The sequence below is a fragment of the Heterodontus francisci genome, chromosome 10 (assembly GCF_036365525.1).
Source record: "Heterodontus francisci isolate sHetFra1 chromosome 10, sHetFra1.hap1, whole genome shotgun sequence".
NCBI classification, from domain to species: domain Eukaryota; kingdom Metazoa; phylum Chordata; class Chondrichthyes; order Heterodontiformes; family Heterodontidae; genus Heterodontus; species Heterodontus francisci.
This window is the reverse complement of record NC_090380.1, coordinates 84392934-84413063: the sequence shown is the minus strand read 5'-3', so window position 1 is coordinate 84413063 and position 20130 is coordinate 84392934. Positions and strand designations below refer to the sequence as shown.

Sequence of the window (20130 nt, the reverse complement as noted above, 5' to 3'; positions counted from 1 at the left end):
CAGGGAACACCACCACCTGCCAGTTCCCCTCCAAGTCACACACCATCCTGACTTGGAACTATATCGCCGTTCCTTCACTGTCGCTGGGTCAAAATCCTGGAACTCCCTTCCTGACAGCACTGTGGGTGTACTTACCTCACATGGACTGCAGCAGTTCAAGAAGTCAGCTCACCACCCCTTCTCAAGGGCAATTAGGGATGGACAATAAATGCTGGCCTGACCAGCGACGCCCAAAAATCCCATGAATGAATAAAAAAAAACAGTAACTACCAACATCTGCATAGCCTCATGAGTGAAATGTGCTTTGTGACTTAAAAGTAAGGCTAGAAATCTGCTATTCGCACATGACTGTTAGATTGGCTTTTTCTTTTTTGAACTAATTTAATTTGTTTATAATTTTCTTGAACCTTGTGAAGTGTTCATTTCTGCATTTGCTTGCTGATTTGCCACTTCTCAGTCATGCATGAGAACAAATAGAGATTAGCGCATCTTCACTGTAATCACTACTTCAGCAGAAAGAATAGTCCAACTGTCTGCACAGAATTTTGCCGCAGGCTTCAGAACCTGACCGGGACCACACTCACCATGAGACTGGCTGAGCAATCTTCCCAGAGGCAGTTTCCTAATTGGCCACCTCCACGCTCACCATCCTACTAAGAACGACAGGCAGGCTTCCAATGCTGCCAGCCCAGTCACAGGGCCGGTAGCTCTAAAGCCTCAGCAGCCCCACTGGGAAAGGTGAGCAGGTTGGAGGCTTTAATCTAAATGGAATTTTCAGAGGCACCAAGCCAGTAGGCCCTTCGGAATAGAGGTGAAACCCCTCCATCGGAAACGTTTGGGCTTCAGGTGCAGCCTTTTCTGACAGCGGCCCCCTCTTTGGGACGTGGCACTTCCCATTCTGATGCCCACTCCCCCTCTGGCCTACATGGAGCTTACAGCTTCCCACATGGCAGGGGGATGCCCCACTGCTGGTACCATGCCGGCGATCCCACAAAATCACCCCAAATTTTGGCCTTAAGCATGTAAATTGCCTGCCCGCCTCCGTGCATCAGGCTAGCAATTCACTCCTCGGCTGCCCCTGGGAACCGTCCCCAGCAGAGGGACTGCTTCATGGACCCGTCCAGACACACTTCCCCCTATTTTCCTGGCCCCCCTCCTGCCTCCAAGCCTGCCAGTCTGGAGCAGGGAAAACTCAGCCCTCTGCTTTCAATAGTCTCAGAAAATGTTTCCCCTGACTATCTCCTCCATTTCTTGCTATGGCAAACTGACATTAATGTCACCTTACAACAATGAATGATTGCTTGCTGACATGTTGCTGTATAAGTAAAATATAAAACAATATGAGAGATCTGACGGCAAGAATGACCTCCGGTTTCTCCAGTCCTTAGCTTTCTAGGCTGTGATTCTTTTTTCAGATTTCAGAAGCAAGAAGTATTGACCAAACTGATTGATAATACGGATGAACTGTGAGCTCCAATTATGGATGAAAAACGCACAAAATCCTTGCTTCCCTTCTCCACACACTTGTGCCTTTTCATGTTGTTGATGGTGATGGTATTGCTGGTTCTGCTTCTAACCGTCGATTGGATAAAGGTGTGTAGAGTAATTAAACAATGTGTTCAAAGTAAACCGTTATGCCAAAGAAAGCTTGAAGGGGCAGTGATTAAAAATGTGATATGCATATTAAATACTCATTCCAAATAGAAAAGATTAGTCGGGTCCTCATCAACACAACACAAGCAAAATTCTGTGGAAGCTGTAAATCTGAAATAAAAACAGAAATTGATGGAAATACTCAGTGGTCAGGCAGCATCTGTGGAGAGAAAAAACAGAAAAACATTTCAGGTATGTGTGACCTTTCATCAGAACTGGGAAAAGTTAGAAATGTAAAAGGTTTTGAGCAAATCACCAAGCCTCCTTCAACAGCATCTTCCAAACCCGTGACCTCTATCGCCTAGAAGGACAAGGGCAGCAGATGCATGGGAACACGATGCATGGGTAACCACCTGCAAGTTCCCCTCCAAGCCACACACCATCCTGACTTGGAACTATATCGCTGTTCCTTTACTGTTGCTGGGTCAAAATCCTGGAACTCCCTTCTAATAGCATTGTGGGTGTACCTACCTCACATGGACTGTAGCAGTTCAAGAAGGCAGCTCACCACCACCTTCTCAAGGGCAATTATGGATGGATAATAAATGCTGGCCTGGCCAGCGACGCCCACATCCCAGGAATGAATAAAAAAAAGTGAAAGGGGGAGGGGAAGAAGAACAAAAGGGAAGATCTGAGATAGGGTGAGGGCAGGAGAGATTAAATGACAAAATGTTTCATGGTACATAGTCAAGGGGAGTGGTAATGGGACAAGTAAAGAAACAAAAGCTGTGTCTGGATGAGGTGTAAATATCTGGATAGCAGCTGTCCTAACACAAACTAAAGGGATTAAGAAAGAAGCAAGTGCGGGAGGGGGAAACGAATCATCAAAAAAACATGAAAAAATAAAAAATGGGAGCAGAGGTTATGATCTAAATTTATTGAACTCAATGTTGAGACCTGAAGGCTGTAAAGCACCTCATCGAAAGATGAGGTGCTGTTTCTGGAGCTTGTGTTGAGCTTTATTGGAACACTGCAGCAGGCCAAAGACAGAAAGGTCAGTGTGGGAGCAAGGTGGAGAATTGAAATTACAAGCAGCAGAAAACTTGAGGTTGCGCTTGCGGACTGAACGGAGGTGTTCTGCAAAGCAGTCACCCAGTCTGCATTTAGTCTCCGCAATGTAGAAGAGACCATATTGTGAGCAGTGACTACAGTATACTAAATTGAAAGAAGTACAAGTAAATTGCTGTTTCACTTGGAAGGAGTGTTTGGGGCCTTGGACAGTGAAGAGCGAAGTGATAAAAGGGCAGGTGCCATAGGAGAGCGGGGAGGTGTTGGGGCTGACTGAGGCATGGATCAGGGTGTCACAGAGGGAACAGTCCCTTCGGAATGCTGAAAGGGGAGGGAGAGATGTGTTTGTGGGTGGCATTACGCTGGAGGTGATGGAAATGATAGAGGATGATCTGTTGAATATGGAGGCTGGTGGAGTGGAAGGTGAATATAAGGGGAACCCTATCATGGTTCTGGGAGGGAAGGGAAACACAGCAATTGCCCAAAGGCTCAGAAAATATCATTATACATTACCTAGACTCCTGCTTTACAGATTGAAATACTTGCTGCAAGTTTATCCAGTGAGCAACTGAGACCAGGAAAGTCCTGAGTGATTAATTATTATAAAATATGCAGTATTTATATCAAAAAATATAATTTGATCACTGTCAGGACTTATTTTAAGCAATACAGATACTGGTACAGTGTGCCACAACCTGTCTTGGCGCAACTCCAAGGGTTTCTGTTTAACTCATGACCAAACAATCATTGACTTTGGGCTCCAGTCTTCATCTTTTTAAACAACCTTTCAAGCCCAATTAATACCGTGTGTGTCCTACCCGGACCGAGCCCGACCCAGTTCTGGCCTGACGGGGACCTGGCCCGACCCGAGCCGAGCCCAAAAGCCAGACCTGGAAGAGCAACCCGACCCAACCCGGACCTGACACATGTCGTTGGGTTCGGGTCAGGTAGCAAGCCTTTAAACCAGACAGCTGTGGTTATCTGTGGGCCTCTCGTGAATATTGGTTGATAGTCTACCCCCAGAAATTGCAACTGAAAAGTCGAGGAAGGGAAGGGAAGAGTCGGAGATGGACCATGTGAAGGTGAGAGAAGGGTGGAAATTGGAAACAAAGTCAATGAAATTTTCCACTTCAGGGTGAGAGCAGGAAGTGGGCATCGATACAGTCATCAATGTACTGGACGAAGTGGTGAGGGAGGGGCAGAGTAGGACTGGAACGAGGAATGTTCCACATATCCTACAAAAAGGCAGGTATAGCTAGGACCCATGAAGGTACCCATAGCAACACCATTTATTTAGAAGAAGTTGTTCAATGTGAGAACATGTTCAGCCAGGCAGAGGAGGGGGTGGTGGATGTGATTGTTTGAACCTCCACTAGCAGAGAGCTATTAGACCATGCTGTTGTAGAGGGACAGAAAGCCCATGGTGAATAGGAGATAGTAAGGATCAGGAAACTGAAAACAGATGCAGTGACAGAGGGCATGGGAAGAGTCACTGATATAGGTGGGAAGAAACTGGGCAAGGGGAGTAAAAATAGAGTCAGGATAGGAAGAAATCAGTTCAGTGGGGCAGGAACAGACTGAAACAAGCGATCTACCAGGACAGTCTTGTTTGTGGATTTTGGGAAGGAGGTTGAAGCGGGCTGTACGGGGTTGGGGAACTATGAGGTTGAAGGCCATGAAGGGAAGATCTCTAGAGAAGATGAGGCCAGTGATAGTCCTGGATACAATGGCTTGATGTTCTGTAGGTGGATCATAGTCCAGAGGTAGGATCTGCAGGGGTCCAGTCACAGATTTCTTGTGGGTCCTGCTTTTTTTTTAGGTGTCAAGAAGGTACACCTGGTGAGACAAGACTTACCTGTGCCAATTCTACACTAGGTCCTAACATAAATCCAGTCCTGGCGCCTTATGTCCAACAGAAATTACAGTGGGAATGTGCCAAAACAGCTGTGGATTTCCAGAGCTAGTGGTGGGAATTTTAACTCCTGGGTGGGAAAGCAGCCTAACAGATGCACAGGTGAGCAGCAGTGGGAGGCCCAGTAGATTTTAATAGCTGTGCCTCATTGACATGTCACTGGCCAGCTTACTGACCTAAAATGTGCGACAATTTAGTGGGAAGTGGCAGAATGTTGGACAGCACAGAGGTCCCGGATGGGCCCAAGGTAAATATGGGATGAGTGCGACAAGGGTTCTGGGGCAGTCAGCAGTTTGCAATGGGGTGCTGGAGTCACAAGAACACAAGAAATAAGAGCAGAATTAGACCATATGGTCCATCGAGCCTGCTCCGCCATTCAATATGATCATGGCTGATCTTGGGCTTCAATTCCACTTTCCTGCCTGCTCCCCATATCCCTTGATTCCCCACAAGACCAAACATCTATCTATACCAGCTTTAAATGTATTCAATGATGGAGCATCCACAACCCTCAGTGGTAGAGAATTCCAAAGATTTATAACCCTTTGAGTGAAGTAATTTCTCCTCATCTCAGTCCTGAATGAGTGGCCCCTTATCCTGAGACTGTGTCCCCATGTTCTAGATTCCCTGACCAGTGGGACCAATCTCTCAGTATCTACCCTATCAAGCCCTTTCAGAATCTTGTATGTCTCAATTAGATCACTTCTCATTCTTTTAAACTCCAGAGAATGTTGCCCCAATTTACTCAGCCTCTCGTCATAGGATAACCCCCTCATCCCAGGGACCAATTTAGTAAAGCTTTGCTGCACCATCTCCAGTACAGGTATATCCTTTCTTAAATGTGGAAACCAAAAACTGCACACAGTATTCCAGGTGCGGTCTCACCAAAGCCCTGTACAATTTTAGTAAGACTTCCTTATTCCTGTACTCCAATACCCTTGAAATTAAGGCCGACATGCCATTTGACTTCCTAATAGCCTGCTGCACCTGCATGTTAATTTTGTGCGTTCCTTGAACGAATACCCCCAAGTCTCCCTGAACATCAACACTTACCAGTTTGACACCTTTTTAAAAAAATTCTGCTTTTCTATTTTAATTTCCAAAGTGAACAACTTCACATTTCCCTACATTATACTCCATTTGCCATCTTGTTGCCCACTCACTTAACCAGTCTATATCTCTTTGCAGTCTCTCTATGTCCTCCCCACAGCTTATCTTTCCACCGAGCTTTGTATCATCAGGAAACTTAGATACATTACTCTCTGCATCTTCATCCAAGTCATTAGTATAGAGTGTAAATAGCTGAGGCCCAACACTGATCCTTGCGACACCCCACCGTTCACTGCCTGCCAACTTGAAAATGCCCCATTTATGCCCACTCTCTGCTTTCTGTCTGTTAACCAATCCTCTATCCTCTATTACCTCCAACACCATGAGCCCTTATCTTGCCTATGTGACACCTTATCAAATGCCTTTTGAAAATCCAGGTATACTACTGGTTCCCCTTTATCTACCCTGCTAGTTACATCCTCAAAAAACACTAATAAATTTGTCAAACAGGATCTCCCTTTAGTAAAATCATGCTGACTTATTCTAATCATACTATGCTTTTCCAAGTGCAGTGTTAAGACTTCTTTAATAATAGTTTCTAGCATCTTCCCAATGACTGATGTTAGGCTAATTCGCCTGTAGTTCTCTGTTTTCTCTCTACATCCTTCCTTGAAAAGCGGTGTAATATTTGCCAACTTCCAATTTGATGGGACCATTCCTGAACCGTAGGATGTAGGCCATCTGGTCCCGGGGTGACTTGTCAGATTTTAGTCCCTCAAGTTTCTCCTATATGTTTTCTCGGCTGATATCAATATCCTTAATTTCCTCACTCTTTTTAGCCCCTAGGTTACTGCCTATTTCTGGTGTGGAACTTGTGTCTTCTACTGTGAAGACAGACGCAAAATATTTGTTCAATGCCATTTCCTCATTCCCCATGATGATTTCTCCTGTCTCTGAGAATATTGCGTGCAATTCTGGTCGCCACACTACCAGAAGGACGTGGAGGCTTTGGAGAGGGTACAGAGGAGGTTTACCAGGATGTTGCCTGGTCTGGAGGGCATTAGATATGAGGAGAGGTTGGAAAAACTCGGATTGTTTTCACTGGAACAACGGAGGTGGAGGGGGGACATGATAGAGGTTTACAAAGTTATGAGCGGCATGGACAGAGTGGATAGTCAGAAGCTTTTTCTCAGGGTGGAAGAGTCAGTTACTAGGGGACATAGGTTTAAGGGGCGAGGGGCAAAGTTTAGAGGGGATGTGCGAGGCAAGTTTTTTACACAGAGGGTGGTGAGTGCCTGGAACATGCTGCCAGGGGAGGTGGTGGAAGCAGATACGATAGCGACGTTTAAGAGACATCTTGACAAATATATGAATAGGAAGGGAATAGAGGGATATGGGCCCCGGAAGTGCAGAAGGTGTTAGTTTCGGCAGGCATCAAGATCGGCGCAGGCTTGGAGGGCCGAATGGCCTGTTCCTGTGCTGTACTGTTCTTTGTTCTTTGTTCTTTGTTCTGCCTCTAAGGGACCAACGTCTACTTTAGCTATTCTTTTCCTTTTTATGTACTTATAAAAGCTCTTACAATCTGTTTTGATATTGATGGCTAGTTTACTCTCATTCTATTTTTTTTTCTTTTTATAAACTTTTTGTGGCCCTTTGTTCATTTCCAAAACACTCCCAATCCTCAGACTTGCTACTTTTTTTGCAAAGTTGTAAGCCGCTTCTTTTAGTCTAATACTCTCCTTAATTTCCTGAGTGAGCCACAGATGGGTCTTTCTTGATGAGTTTTTGTTTTTGAAGTGAAGGGAGGTCTCCACTTTCCTTGTGGGGGTCCGTAGAAGCACTCCATCTCCTCCTGACCCCAGAATTTTAAACTGGCCAGGTTTCAGCTGTCGAGCCAGCTGTTACAGGAACCCCACTTACACTTACTCCTATTGTTATGACCGATGGGGGAGCAATGCACTGTCAATTCAGTCCCATCACTCCACGGGTCGCAGCATATTATTAAAGTTTCCCCACCTAACCGGAAAACAGCCAAATTAAACACTTTATTAACTCCAAGAATAGGAAAAATACACCAAACCAGCTATCTTTGGACAACAACAAATTAAGTATTTATTAATAACCTAAATCTTAACACTATTAAGATAAATTTATTTCTAAAGAGCTTATAACTTCTTATTTAACCTAACCCCCATGCTCACACATACATTCAAAATCTGTTAACTGTTTTTTAAAAATGGTGTTTTAAAAATTAGCTGTTTCTTAAGAATGAATAAATAACTGGGTTGTAAGTCCTTGTGGGTTACGTTCCTGATAGGTGAGGAATCCTAGTGTAAAAAAAATCAGATGCCATTCGAAGTTTCCACACTAATTTGATGAACAGTCTTTACTTGATAGACATTCAAAGCACTTCGGCTGCAGCAGACATCACACAATCTTTTCAGCATGGAGTGTAACGACAGGTCTATATTTGGATTTTAAAATTGGTAGTCTTTCAGTCGAAACTTTACTGCAAATTCCAGAAAACACAATCAGTCGAGAGAGTCAATCTTGAAGCAAAGACTTCTTAGATTGGAAGTACAGAAAAGGAATTTTGCTACCTCCAGCAATACAAATGTTCTCTTCAAAGGTTTTTTTTTCTCCTTAGGCAATTAACACTGCCTATAGCTCATTGCAGAATTTCTACTGAGAGAATTAAACAGCTCCTTCCTCCAGTAAGCATGCTTTGCTGGTGTCTCTCAAAACCGGTTTCAGCCAGTCCCTGCACACAGTCAAATTAAAGCATTACACCATGTGCCCTCCTCACTCTCCTGTTGTTGCCTAGGTAACAGGTGCAGCTGCTGCACTCACTTTTCTCCATCTTAAAGCTTCTCACTCTGTCTTAAAAGTACACTTTTTAGACAGAGTCTTCAAGGCACACTATTTTACACAGAGGAGAAAATAAATAGTTCTATATTGAAATGGCATTAGGGTCCTATTGATGTAATATGACCACAATTTTCATATATATATTGCTTGACTCAGGCAGGTGCCTCCTACGCTTGAAAAACTGGCATATTGTAATGCCAGACAAACAGGAAAAGAGAGGGAATTTCACTCACTCCATTTTAACTGACCACCTGCCCAGTTTCAGTTGTGTGGGGGGAGGAAGTAACATTCTCATCCACATTGTTAACTCGAAGACATCAAAGGAACCATGTTTTTGTCTCTTTAAGTGAGGGCCATATTTTTAACCTGGAATTGCACATGAGCAGTGCAGTATATTCAGACATTTCTGCCAGTACCCACTTTGGTCAGTTATTAAGAGATGCTCAATAGTGGTCTAACAAGGGAACCATGGGGTTGAAATTGGTCTTCACCAGCAGCATGAAACAGGCTCATAGTGAATCAGTAGCCTGCTTGACACCTCATCCGATTTTCTTGTCCATTGACTTGTCTATTTACTTTTCGCTTTCTGCTCTGTCAGTATGGATTGTGATCTCTGAAGGCACCATTCTGTAGAGTTTACATTGCGATTTGAGCTGAGTATTGAATCTGTATCCTCTGGTTTCATGGCACCATTTGCTAGTGTTCTGACATGCAGGACTGAATTTTATCCTGCCCTTGGAGACGGGCTGGGAGGTGGAGGCACAGACAAAATGGTGTGGGGCAGCATCAGGCAGCATGCCCAATGTTGCCTGCCCATGTCATTTCAGCTGTGGTGGACGGGATGTCCGCTGGGAGGCCAATCGAGCCACTTAAGTGGCTCATTAAGGGCCACAAAGGCAGCATCCAGTTGCATTTAGCCAAACCTGTCAGTCGCCAAGCGAGTTCAGGTTGGGAGGGGCACTCCTACACGGCTACTCAGTGGCCACAAAGGGCTCCTCCAGTGTCAAGGTCTCCAGCCCACTGATAGACACTCCTTGCCCTCAGTAACAACCCCCCTCCAAGTGGCCCCAGTAAATCCAAACTCACTCACCTGTCTTCGGCGGCCTCCTCCATAGCTGTTGCTCTGGGCCTCCTGCACTACCAGCAGTGGCCACCGCTCCCAGTGACGTTGCTGGGACTGCTGAGCTGCCAGCCTTCTGATTGGCCAGCAGCCCTTGGAGCAAAATCTTGTCCCTTAAAGGGGACGGCATCCCCGATGCCAGGCAGTTAATTGCCTGCCTACCATTGAATTCAGCCAGGGGTCTGACAAAGGGCCAAAGTGGGGTCTTCCCGCTGTTCCCGCGCCTTCTGGCCTGTCGGCGGGACCCCCATCACCAAAATAAAATCCAGTCAGGAGTTTCATTTCACTACCCCTAATTTATATTTACTTCATCCTGCAAACAGAAACTGAACAGCTTGTTAAAATTGGTGAAACAATCTAACTGGAAACCTATCGAACTGTGAATGTTCTTTCTGATTTTTAGAATATACCTATTTTCTAGGATGTAATTAAATAGTAATGTATACAGGTGCATTGTATGGGGATATACCAGCCAGACGCCTCATCCTTCAATCTAGTTGGCAGCTACTGTTTTTGGCTACAATATGTGAACTACATATGTCCCAGAATTTCTTGGAGACTTGTGTTATTGGAATGGCATATATGTGGCACTGGGTTTGTTTTACACCAGTAAAATCTCAAGTGATTGAGGGACACCATTATTTACTGAACACCATAATTTCCATTCTGCCATTACCCTCACCAAATCTGTGCAAAATTGAGTACCACAAGTTAAATCAATGGTGATTGTAAATTTCCTGGATTTCAGCCTGTTTTCTCACTGCAGCAACATAGACCGAAGAATAACATTGCAGGCGAATGTATTTAAATTCATGAGTTCAAAATAATGTTAGATCAAATCTCTGCTCTTTTTTGATATTTTTTAATTCTTGGCTACACCCATAAAAGCACCTCTTCTTCATCAATACGTATCTGCACGTGCCATTGCTGAAAGCAATAGTTTTGGACTCAGCACTCAGCTGGAGGACAAAGCTTATTGAAAATTGAGCCCAGGACCTTATGAGTAATTCCGATGAGCTGTGGACACCTGTCGGGTCTCCTGAGGCAGCTCACCAGTTTCCTCTGGACTAATTTTGGCCATCTGTGATTTTATTTCCAAAAATATACTTTATTCATAAAAATCTGTAAAAAAAAAAATACATTACAAAACAGTTCAAAACAGCACCAAGTTGACATTCAAAAAAAGTGCAAAGGAAACCAGTTTTCTTCAATACAGGAGTGAGTTGCATCACAACCCTTCCATTCCATTTTGGATGCCATGTACATTTTACAGAAAACCCATATTTGGTGTATACAGCCCGAGGGGTTTCCCATGGGTCCAGCCCCTCAGTTCACTATGGTGGGAGGACTTACACAGTGGTCTTTCCCCATTGAGCATTTGCAGCGGCTGCCCCAAGCTTTAGTACGTCCCTCAGCACGTAGTCCTGGACCTTGGAATGTGCCAGTCTGCAACACTCAGTTATGGACAACTCTTTGCGCTGGAAGACCAGCAAGATTTGGGCAGACCAAAGAGCGTCTTTCACCGAATTGCTGTTCCTCCAGCAACAGTTGATGTTTGTCTCAGTGTGTCCCCCTGAGAACAGCCCGTAGAGCACAGACTCCTGTGTGACAGAGCTGCTTGGGACACACCTCGACAAAAACAAAAATATGGAACACTTCACAAATTTTTTTTTTTTTAATTTCCAAAATAGACTTTATTCATAAAAATCTGTAAAAATTACATTGCCAAACAGTTTCCAAACCGCACCAAAATTACAAACATTGCAAGGGAGATCAGTTTCCTTCAATACTGTCATGAGTTTCTTCCCAACCCTTCCGTTTCACAATTGTCATGTCAATTACAGTTTTACATTTACAGCAATTCAGAATATTAACGATACAGTTTGAGGGGTTTCCCATGGATCCAGCCCCTCAGTCCAGCTTGGTGGGGGAACCTTACACTGTGGCCTTTCCCCATTGAGCCTTTGCTGCGGCTGCCCCAAGCTTTAGTGCGTCCCTCAGCACGTAGTCCTGGACCTTGGAATGTGCCAGTCTGCAACATTCGGTGGTGGACAACTCTTTGCGCTGGAAGACCAGCAAGTTTCGGGCAGACCAAAGGGCGTCTTTCACCGAATTGATAGTCCTCCAGCAGCAGTTGATGTTTGTCTCGGTGTGCGTCCCTGGGAACAGCCCGTAGAGCACAGACTCCTGTGTTACAGAGCTGCTTGGGATGAACCTTGACAAAAACCACTGCATCTCTTTCCACACCTTCACTTCACAAATTTGCATGTCAGCAAAGGCCCTCAGATAACTCCTGGGAGACAGAGAAGATGAATGGAGGGAGCAGTCCTGGTATCTCTGTCACCACATTAAGGTAAATTAAAAGAAAATACCTGCCTTTAAAGGCCACGGGTTGCCTCAGGAACTGGAAAAGCTGAGTGGACCACGCTGGCGTTTGATTCACTCGGTTTCTAACCAATTTCAGAGAGGGGTCCTTAAAGCATTGTTAGGCTTCACTAACATATACAGTGGCCTAACACCTGTTTAAGGTGACTGCCAAGGATGCGTGAATATTACCCTGGCCAATATGGCATTCAACAAATTTAAGGCATCCTTGGGAAGTGGAAATTCTGGACCAATAACATTATTGTTATTCAGTTGCATCTTTTCTTACATTTTAAAATTTCATTTTATTTTTCTAATAACCGTACTGGTGATGCAGACTGAGTTAATGCACTGTTCTGGCAGCAAAATCCCTGGTCCTTACTGTGCTCCACTAATTGAAGTTTACAGCCTGGAAATTACATCATAGAACATAAAATGTGAATGCCTAATGCATTCATCAGAAATAATTTCATTAGAAAATCAAATTGGATGGTTTCCATAATGGGCGGTGACCTGCAAGACTAGTTTCGCACACCAGCAATAAGTTAAAGAAAGCATTATGTGTTCAGATGTTTCCATCCCATGACATAATTTCAGTGCCTTTAAGATTATGAAGAAAATTGAAAAGTTGGTCTGGGCAAACTGTTCACAAATCTGAAGAGGTACACATTATAAAAATAAAATCTAAGAAGGGAAGTCAAGTGCAATGGATGATAAACTTGTGCAGTAAATTTCCAGGGAAGGCACTGAGAAGGACAGAGTGAAGCTGATCATCCAAGTTCATGCTGATGACAGGGAACCTCCACAACAGCACCACGTATCAGGAAATCAGAGGTCACTGCCTATGTTTTTTGTCTATTGGTAATGTAACACATTGAATACAGACTGTTGTATTTAACTGTACACCCTTGAATCATGAAGTGGAATGATCTTTAACTCTGAAGAAATCTTTATTCAGAAGCACCTTTCATTGTTTCTTTATTAACTGAAGGGGGTTTCTTGACTGAAGGAGGTGATATATTGAAAAGTAGCCAATAAGAACTGTAAATAAAAAAACATTTTTACAGTATTAAAAATATTATTCCTTTTCACAGTACACTAGCTATTCGAACTATGGAGCTGAACAAAATTGGCAGATTTACCCAGTTCCAAAGCTTAATTCCACAAAGAAGCAACAAATGGAGCTAAAGAGGGTTCCATGGACACATAGATTGGTGCGGTGTGGCTACCAGAATCACAGCTTCACCCCTGAAGAAAGGTCAGAGGGAACATTCCTTTTGAAGATGATCGAATGGCCAAAACCACCAAACCCTGCTGTGTCCTATCAGAAAAGCAGTGACCCATCACATGTTCGATTTGTTATTTTAAATTTTGCAAAGACTTTCTGTGTTGGAGATCAGTTACAAGTGATGCTACAAATGAATGATTTTGAAGGACACCCAAAGCAATATGGTGGTGACTATCTCCAAGCCCGGATCCACACCCCAGCTTTAAAAGCTGGTTCAGCAGGAACAGTTATAGATAACCAAAATGGATCTTACTTGATAAATTTTAATTTATCTTGGCCAGGGAAAGTTGAAGTGTCTGTTTCCTTGGTTCATCCCAGTGAAGGGGTTCAAGCACTTCAAAGGCTACGTGAGGAATGGCCAGGGAGAGTGTATTTTAAAAGTACTTTCAAATCAGGAGATACCTCTGAGACCACAGTATGTAATCTTTGTTTGCCTCAAACTAAACCACTCTGTAACTTTACTGATCTCAGGACTGGGGAGCCCTGGTTCTGTTACAAACCAGAAAAACTCCCCTGCTCTGCGCGTATCAACCATATGATGGGAGGTTATGAGCAGAAACTCTTAATAGGAGAAGAAGGGCATTATTTCCAAAGGTATGTCACAACTTTTTTTATATCTTCCTTTCTGTACACAGATTATGATTTTTGTACATGAGCCAGACACTGGAATGTCAATTCAAAAATCTCAACATTGGACATCCTAGAATATTAGAATATTTAAACCATTTTTGTGGCATTCAATTGGAGCTTTCATTAATTTAAAAGACAGGAAAATATTTCCGTTAAATGAGGGAAGCGATGTCAAAGCACAAGTCATCATAGATCACCCTCATATATCCATAGGAGTAGAACAGGTGAGGGGAATCAGAAAATTGCACCTGCAACCCGTAATAAACATGCTTTGCAACCAATTCATTGTGCTAACAGTGCCATTTTCAACAAATTTAAATTCTTTGAAATAGAGCCCCCTGTTTCCACACACAGTCACTAGTGAACACATCTTTAGGAAGATCCAAAGCCATGTGTCACAGAGAGGATAAAGCACCTTGACTATCCAGTCACAAATCTGGTCAATTCTATTTAAGCATTCAATACCCATCTTCCTATTTGGTCCCTTTCTTTCTAATTTAGTTAGGCACAGGAGTTGGACAAGTAATTACATAGCACATTTATTTGACACTGAAGTCATTTCATTAAGTTGAACATACATCGAAAATTGAACAAAAAGGCTTAACATCACTCTTTCTAATCATCTTCCCCAAAATCACAGAGGCACTCTCCCCTCGAACCATCTCCCTCCTCAACTCAAAAGACTTCTCCCCTCGAACTTTATGGCACAGTTCTCATTGACATTGTTGACTTTCTCGTCACATTTCATTTTTTCTGTTTGTTCTCAGAATTAGGTCAAAATCAGCAAGGGCACATTTATTACTCACCCTGGCTGCTCTGAGATATGTGGCCATTCTTCTAGCAATAGTTTTTACAATTGAGTAGCTTGCTCAGGCACTTCAAAAGACCATAAAATGAATATTGCATGCATAGGCAGGAGTGGTGGAGTAGATGCCGTTCCCTAGAAAGGCATTAATTAACCAGTTGGGTCTTTTTAACAATCAGCAGCTTTCATAGTCATTTTTCTGGGACTGATGTAAATCAACAGATTTAGTAAATGCAATTTTGCAACTTGCAGTGATGGAATTTGAACTCAAATCTTTCTAGTCCAGTATCATGATCACTAGAAAGAAAATAATTTATTTTCTTTAGCTCCTTTCACATTTTCAGGACATCTCAAATTGCTTCACAGCCAATGAAGTGCATTTGAAATTGTCTGTTAAAATTACTGTTGTAATGCATGGGAATGTGATACCTAAATTTGGACACATCAAGGTTGCACAAATAACAAAGATGTAACTGACCAGGTAATCCATTTTAGTGATATAAAAACAAGAAATGTTGGAACCACTCAGCAGGTCTGGCAGCATCTGTGGAAAGAGAAGCAGAGTTAACGTTTGGGGTCAGTGACCCTTCTTCGGAACTGGCAAATATTAGAAATGTCAAAGGTTATAAGCAAGTGAGGCAGGGGGTGGGGCAAGAGATAACAAAGGAGAAGGTGTAGATTGGACAAGGCCACATAGCTGACCAAAAGGTCAAAGAGCAAAGGTAAACAATATGTTAATGGTGTGTTGAAAGACAAAGCATTAATACAGATAGGGTGTTAACGGAGGTTTACAACATGTTCTTTATTGCCACACTGGGAAACCTCCTGCTAAAGCATCAAATAGCAACACAGGCAGTGCACTCAGATATTCAGAAGCTAATGTAAACAAATGGCAATGGTATGGTGTGTAGTTGTGACTTGGTAGTACTTCTGTTTGTATGGCAGCTTTAAAAAATCTGGATGCAACAGTTAACAACCAGTAATGAACTCCAGGGTACAGGGCTGTTACTGTAGAACACAGGTACAGTACTGGTGGATACAGGTCTGATAGTGTATAAAATGGGTACAGTACTGGTGGGTACAGATCTGTTGGTGTATAACACGGGTACAGTACTGGTGGGTACAGATCTGTTGGTGTATAACACGGGTACAGTACTGGTGGATACAGGTCTGTTAGTGTATAACACGGGTACAGTACTGGTGGATACAGGTCTGAGAGTGTATAACACGGGTACAGTACTGGTGGATACAGGTCTGTTAGTGTATAACACTGGAGTTCATTACTGGTTGTTACCTGTTGCATCCAGATTTTTTAAAGCTGCCATACAAACAGAAGTACGACCAAGTCACAACTACACACCATACCATTGCCATTTGTTTACATTAGCTTCTGAATATCTGAGTGCACTGCCTGTGTTGCTATTTGATGCTTTAGCAGGAGGTTTCCCAGTGTGGCAATAAAGAACATGTTGTAAACCTCCATTAACACCCTATCTGTATTAATGCTTTGTCTTTCAACACACTATTAACATATTGTTTACCTTTGCTCCATGACCTTTTGGTCAGCTATGTGGCCTTGTCCAATCTACACCTTCTCCTTTGTTATCTCTTGCCCCACCCCCCGCCTCACTTGCTTATAACCTTTGACATTTCTAATATTTGCCAGTTCCGAAGAAGGGTCACTGACCCGAAACGTTAACTCTGCTTCTCTTTCCACAGATGCTGCCAGACCTGCTGAGTGGTTCCAGCATTTCATGTTTTTATTTCAGATTTCCAGCATCCGCAGTATTTTGCTTTTATAATCCATTTTAGTGATGTTGATTGAGGGATAAATGTTGACCAGGGCACAGAGAGACCTCCTTATCTTCCATGGGACCTTTGATTTCACTGTAGAGAGTAGGGGTGCCGCGGTTTAACGTTCCATCTGAAAAGCAACAGTCTTAACCCAAGTTATCTGTTCAAGTGTAGAAATGGGGCTTAAGCTCAAAATTCTTGACTCAGAGGCAAGAGTGCTACTCTGACACTTGCATCACTGTAATCACTAAATTAGCACAACCTGCTACAGACCCAAGAAGGAAAAGCGCAATTTTTGAAGAACAAATATCCCGTTTTATAGGCAGTACTGAGTCTATCTGCACTCCTACAATGTGATAGGCTGAGACCTGCTGTGTCAGAACTCCATCTTCATTTTGTCAAGATTCCCTGGTAGAGACTGGGGAGCCCACCTCAGTTTATTCATGACCTTGTGGTTGGAAAGTTAACTAAGGTCAAGGGTGCATTTCGTTTGTGGACCTAAGGCATACCAGACGCATCCTGAAAATGCACCCAACTAGTGGAGGGAAAGGAATTGCAGACTTGATAGTCGTGTTGTTTTAGCTGATCAGCCAAGAGTTTGTGTGATGCCTAAAATCATTCTCCTAAAATAACCTTAAACCAAAGCTTTAGGTATTCGAATCTTGAGGAATGAGACAAGTGCAATAGTACTTTTAAACTTCCAACTGTATGAGCTACTCACTCCTTCCATGGAGATAATATAGTGGGCTGGATTTTAAGGAAACCTTGGCGTCGGGATCTGTGGTGGGGGGACTGAAGATGGCCCCGGATGAGGCCTGCCACAGACCTCGACGCCAGCAGGGCCCAGCCCGATGCTCCCCACTGCTAGGTGACTGGACCATAATTTGAATATTTAAATCAATTAAAATGATTAATTTAAATAAACTTATCTCACCTCCTGATGTCCCACTGCGATCTGTGGCCCGGCGGCCGGCATTCCCGTGCCTTCAGATACCCATCCGGGGAAACGAGGCACAACACTGGTCGGGAGGGGGGAGGAGGTAGGTTTCTCAGTCTGGGGGCGTGGGGGATGGGGTCAAATTAATGTCGTGTGTAGGGGATGGTGGGAAGGGGTACAATTTAAGGTTTGTGCAGTTGTAGGGGGAAGGTCAGAGGGTAAAGGTAAGTGTTTTGGGGAGGAGGACAAATAATTAATTTAATTGTTATTGGGGTGGTGGGAGAGGGGCAAAAGAGATGTATTCATTTAAATTCATTAAATGTTTCTTTAAATATTTAAATATGCCAGTAGGGCTTACAGCCCTTTAAAAATGGCATCAGCGTCTGCGCACAGGCAGCTGCACCATTGCCGGGGACGGACGGCCTGCCCTGTCCACGTGATTGGGGGCTGGGGATGGGGGGGGCGGTGGGGAGAGGTGGTGGCCCGCCCCGGCTACTTAAATGAACCACAGCACTTGGAATCACGGCAGCCCTTTGGCGTGTTGTTCCGCCCACTGCCGATTTCAGCGGTGGGCTTAAAAAATTCAGCCAGTGACTTAACATGCAACAAAAATAATATATTTTCAGTGAAGTCAATATCAAGAAGTCCATCTTACCCCGTGGTCCAGATTATGTAACTGTAGAGTCTTCACCTCGTGCAGGTAAGAGAAATATATATTATTGCACTGACTAGCAGATTGGGAGTTTCATGTATCAGAGGGAGTATGGAGTAATGCTTTGATGCTGCCAACACTCAAAAATTTCCGGCTTTCGTTTTGAATAAAGTGTAATTAATTGCCTCATTAATTATTTGCTGAGCTTGATAACATTTTGAGTAAAGTTTTCATATTTAGTGTGAGTAGCATTTCTCTACAGCAAAAACATTTTTATGTTCACAAGTTCACATTCAGCTGATTAATACTGCTCCAATTTCAATACATCTGTTGTTACTGTGAAAGCCATCAACATCTCAGGCATAATGAGCTGGATTTTATCCATCCCTTGGAGACTGGCTGAGAGGCTGGGGGCGGGCAGACAAATTGGCGTGGGATGGCATTGGGCAGTGTGTGTTCTGGGCACCGTGGCAGACAGGAAATCCACTGGGAGGCTAATTAAATGCACAAGCGCATTAAAGCCACTTGAGATAAAATCCAGCCAGTCCTTCACATTTAGCCAATAATGCATATTTTTGACCATTAACAGGTTGGTTTTTGTGAATTGTTTGCTCAAGTTTCTGCTCACCTACTTGCATATTGCTGAATGACAAATCTGCCATGAACAGCTGCATTAAGAAATATTTTTTGATATATTTAAGAATGGTAAATTGGTGTAGTCATAGAATCGTAGAGTTATACAGCACTGAAACAGGCCCTTCGGCCCATCGTGTCTGTGCCAGTCATCAAGGCACCTAACTATTCTAGTCCCATTTTCCAGCACTTGGCCCGTAACCTTGTATGCTATGGCATTTCAAGTGCTCAGCTAAATACTTCTTAAATGTTGTGAGGGTTCCTGCCTCTACCATCACTTCAGGCAGTGCGTTCCAGATTCCAACCACACTCTGGGTGAAAATATTTTTTCTCAAACCCCCTCTAAACCTCCTGCCCCTTACCTTAAATCTATGCCCCCTGGTTATTGACCCCCTCCGCTAAGGGAAAAAGTCCCTTCCTATCTAACCTATCAATGCCCCTCATAATTTTGTATACCTCAATCATGTCCCCCCTCATCCTTCTCTGTTCTAAGGAAAACAACCCTAGCCTTTTCGTCTCTCTTCATAGCTGAAATGCTCCAGCCCAGGCAACATCCTGGTGAATCTCCTCTGCACCCTCTCCAGTGCAATCACATCCTTCCTGTAGTGTGGTGCCCAGAACTGTACACAGTACTGCAGCTGTGGCTGAACTAGCATTTTATACAGCTCCATCATAACCTCCCTGCTCTTACATTCTATGCCTCGGCTTATAAAGGCAAGTATCCCATATGCCTTCCTAACCATCTTATCTACCTGTGGTGCTGCCTTCAAGGATCTATGGACAAGTACACCAAGGTCCCTCTGACCTTCTGTACTTCCTAGGGTCCTACCATCCATTGTACATTCCCTTGCCTTGTTAGTCCTCCCAAAATGCATCACCTCACACTTCTCAGGATTAAATTCCATTTGCCACAACTCCTCCCATCTTACCAGCCCATCTATATCGTCCTGTAATCTAAGACTTTCCTCCTCACTAATTACAACACCACCAATTTTCATGTCATCTGCGAACTTACTTATCATACCTCCTATATTCATGTCTAAATCATTAATGTACACTACAAACAGCAAGGGTCCCAGCACTGATCCCTGTGGTACACCACTGGTCACAGGCTTCCACTCGTAAAAACAACCCTCGACCATTACCCTCTGTCTCCTGCCGCCAAGCCACTTTTGGATCCAATTTGCCAAATTGCCCTGCATCCCATGGACTCTTAGCTTCTTAACCAATCTCCCATGAGGGACCATATCAAAAGCCTTACTGAAGTCCATGTAGATTACATCAACTACCTTACCCTCATCTACACATCTAGTGACCTCCTCGAAAAACTCAATCAAGTTAGTTAGACACAATCTTCCCCTGACAAAGCCTTGCTGCCTATCCCTGATTATTCCCTGCCTCTCCAAGTGGAGATTA

General features: G+C 43.6%; 1 protein-coding gene across 3 annotated transcripts in view; it reads left to right on the top strand.

Moving 5' to 3' along the window:
* The window catches only part of LOC137374583 (NXPE family member 3-like), a 45955-nt gene that overhangs the window by 11962 nt on the left and 13863 nt on the right, over positions 1-20130 (top strand). For 2 of the 3 annotated variants that reach the window (XM_068040906.1, XM_068040907.1), the window contains exons 2-4: positions 1416-1593; positions 13070-13857; positions 18056-18129. In XM_068040906.1, the coding sequence (XP_067897007.1) occupies positions 1480-1593; positions 13070-13857; positions 18056-18129 (976 nt within the window). In that variant the 5' untranslated portion in view covers positions 1416-1479. The remainder of the gene's footprint in view (positions 1-1415; positions 1594-13069; positions 13858-18055; positions 18130-20130) is intronic. The other variant, XM_068040909.1, reaches the window with a different exon arrangement.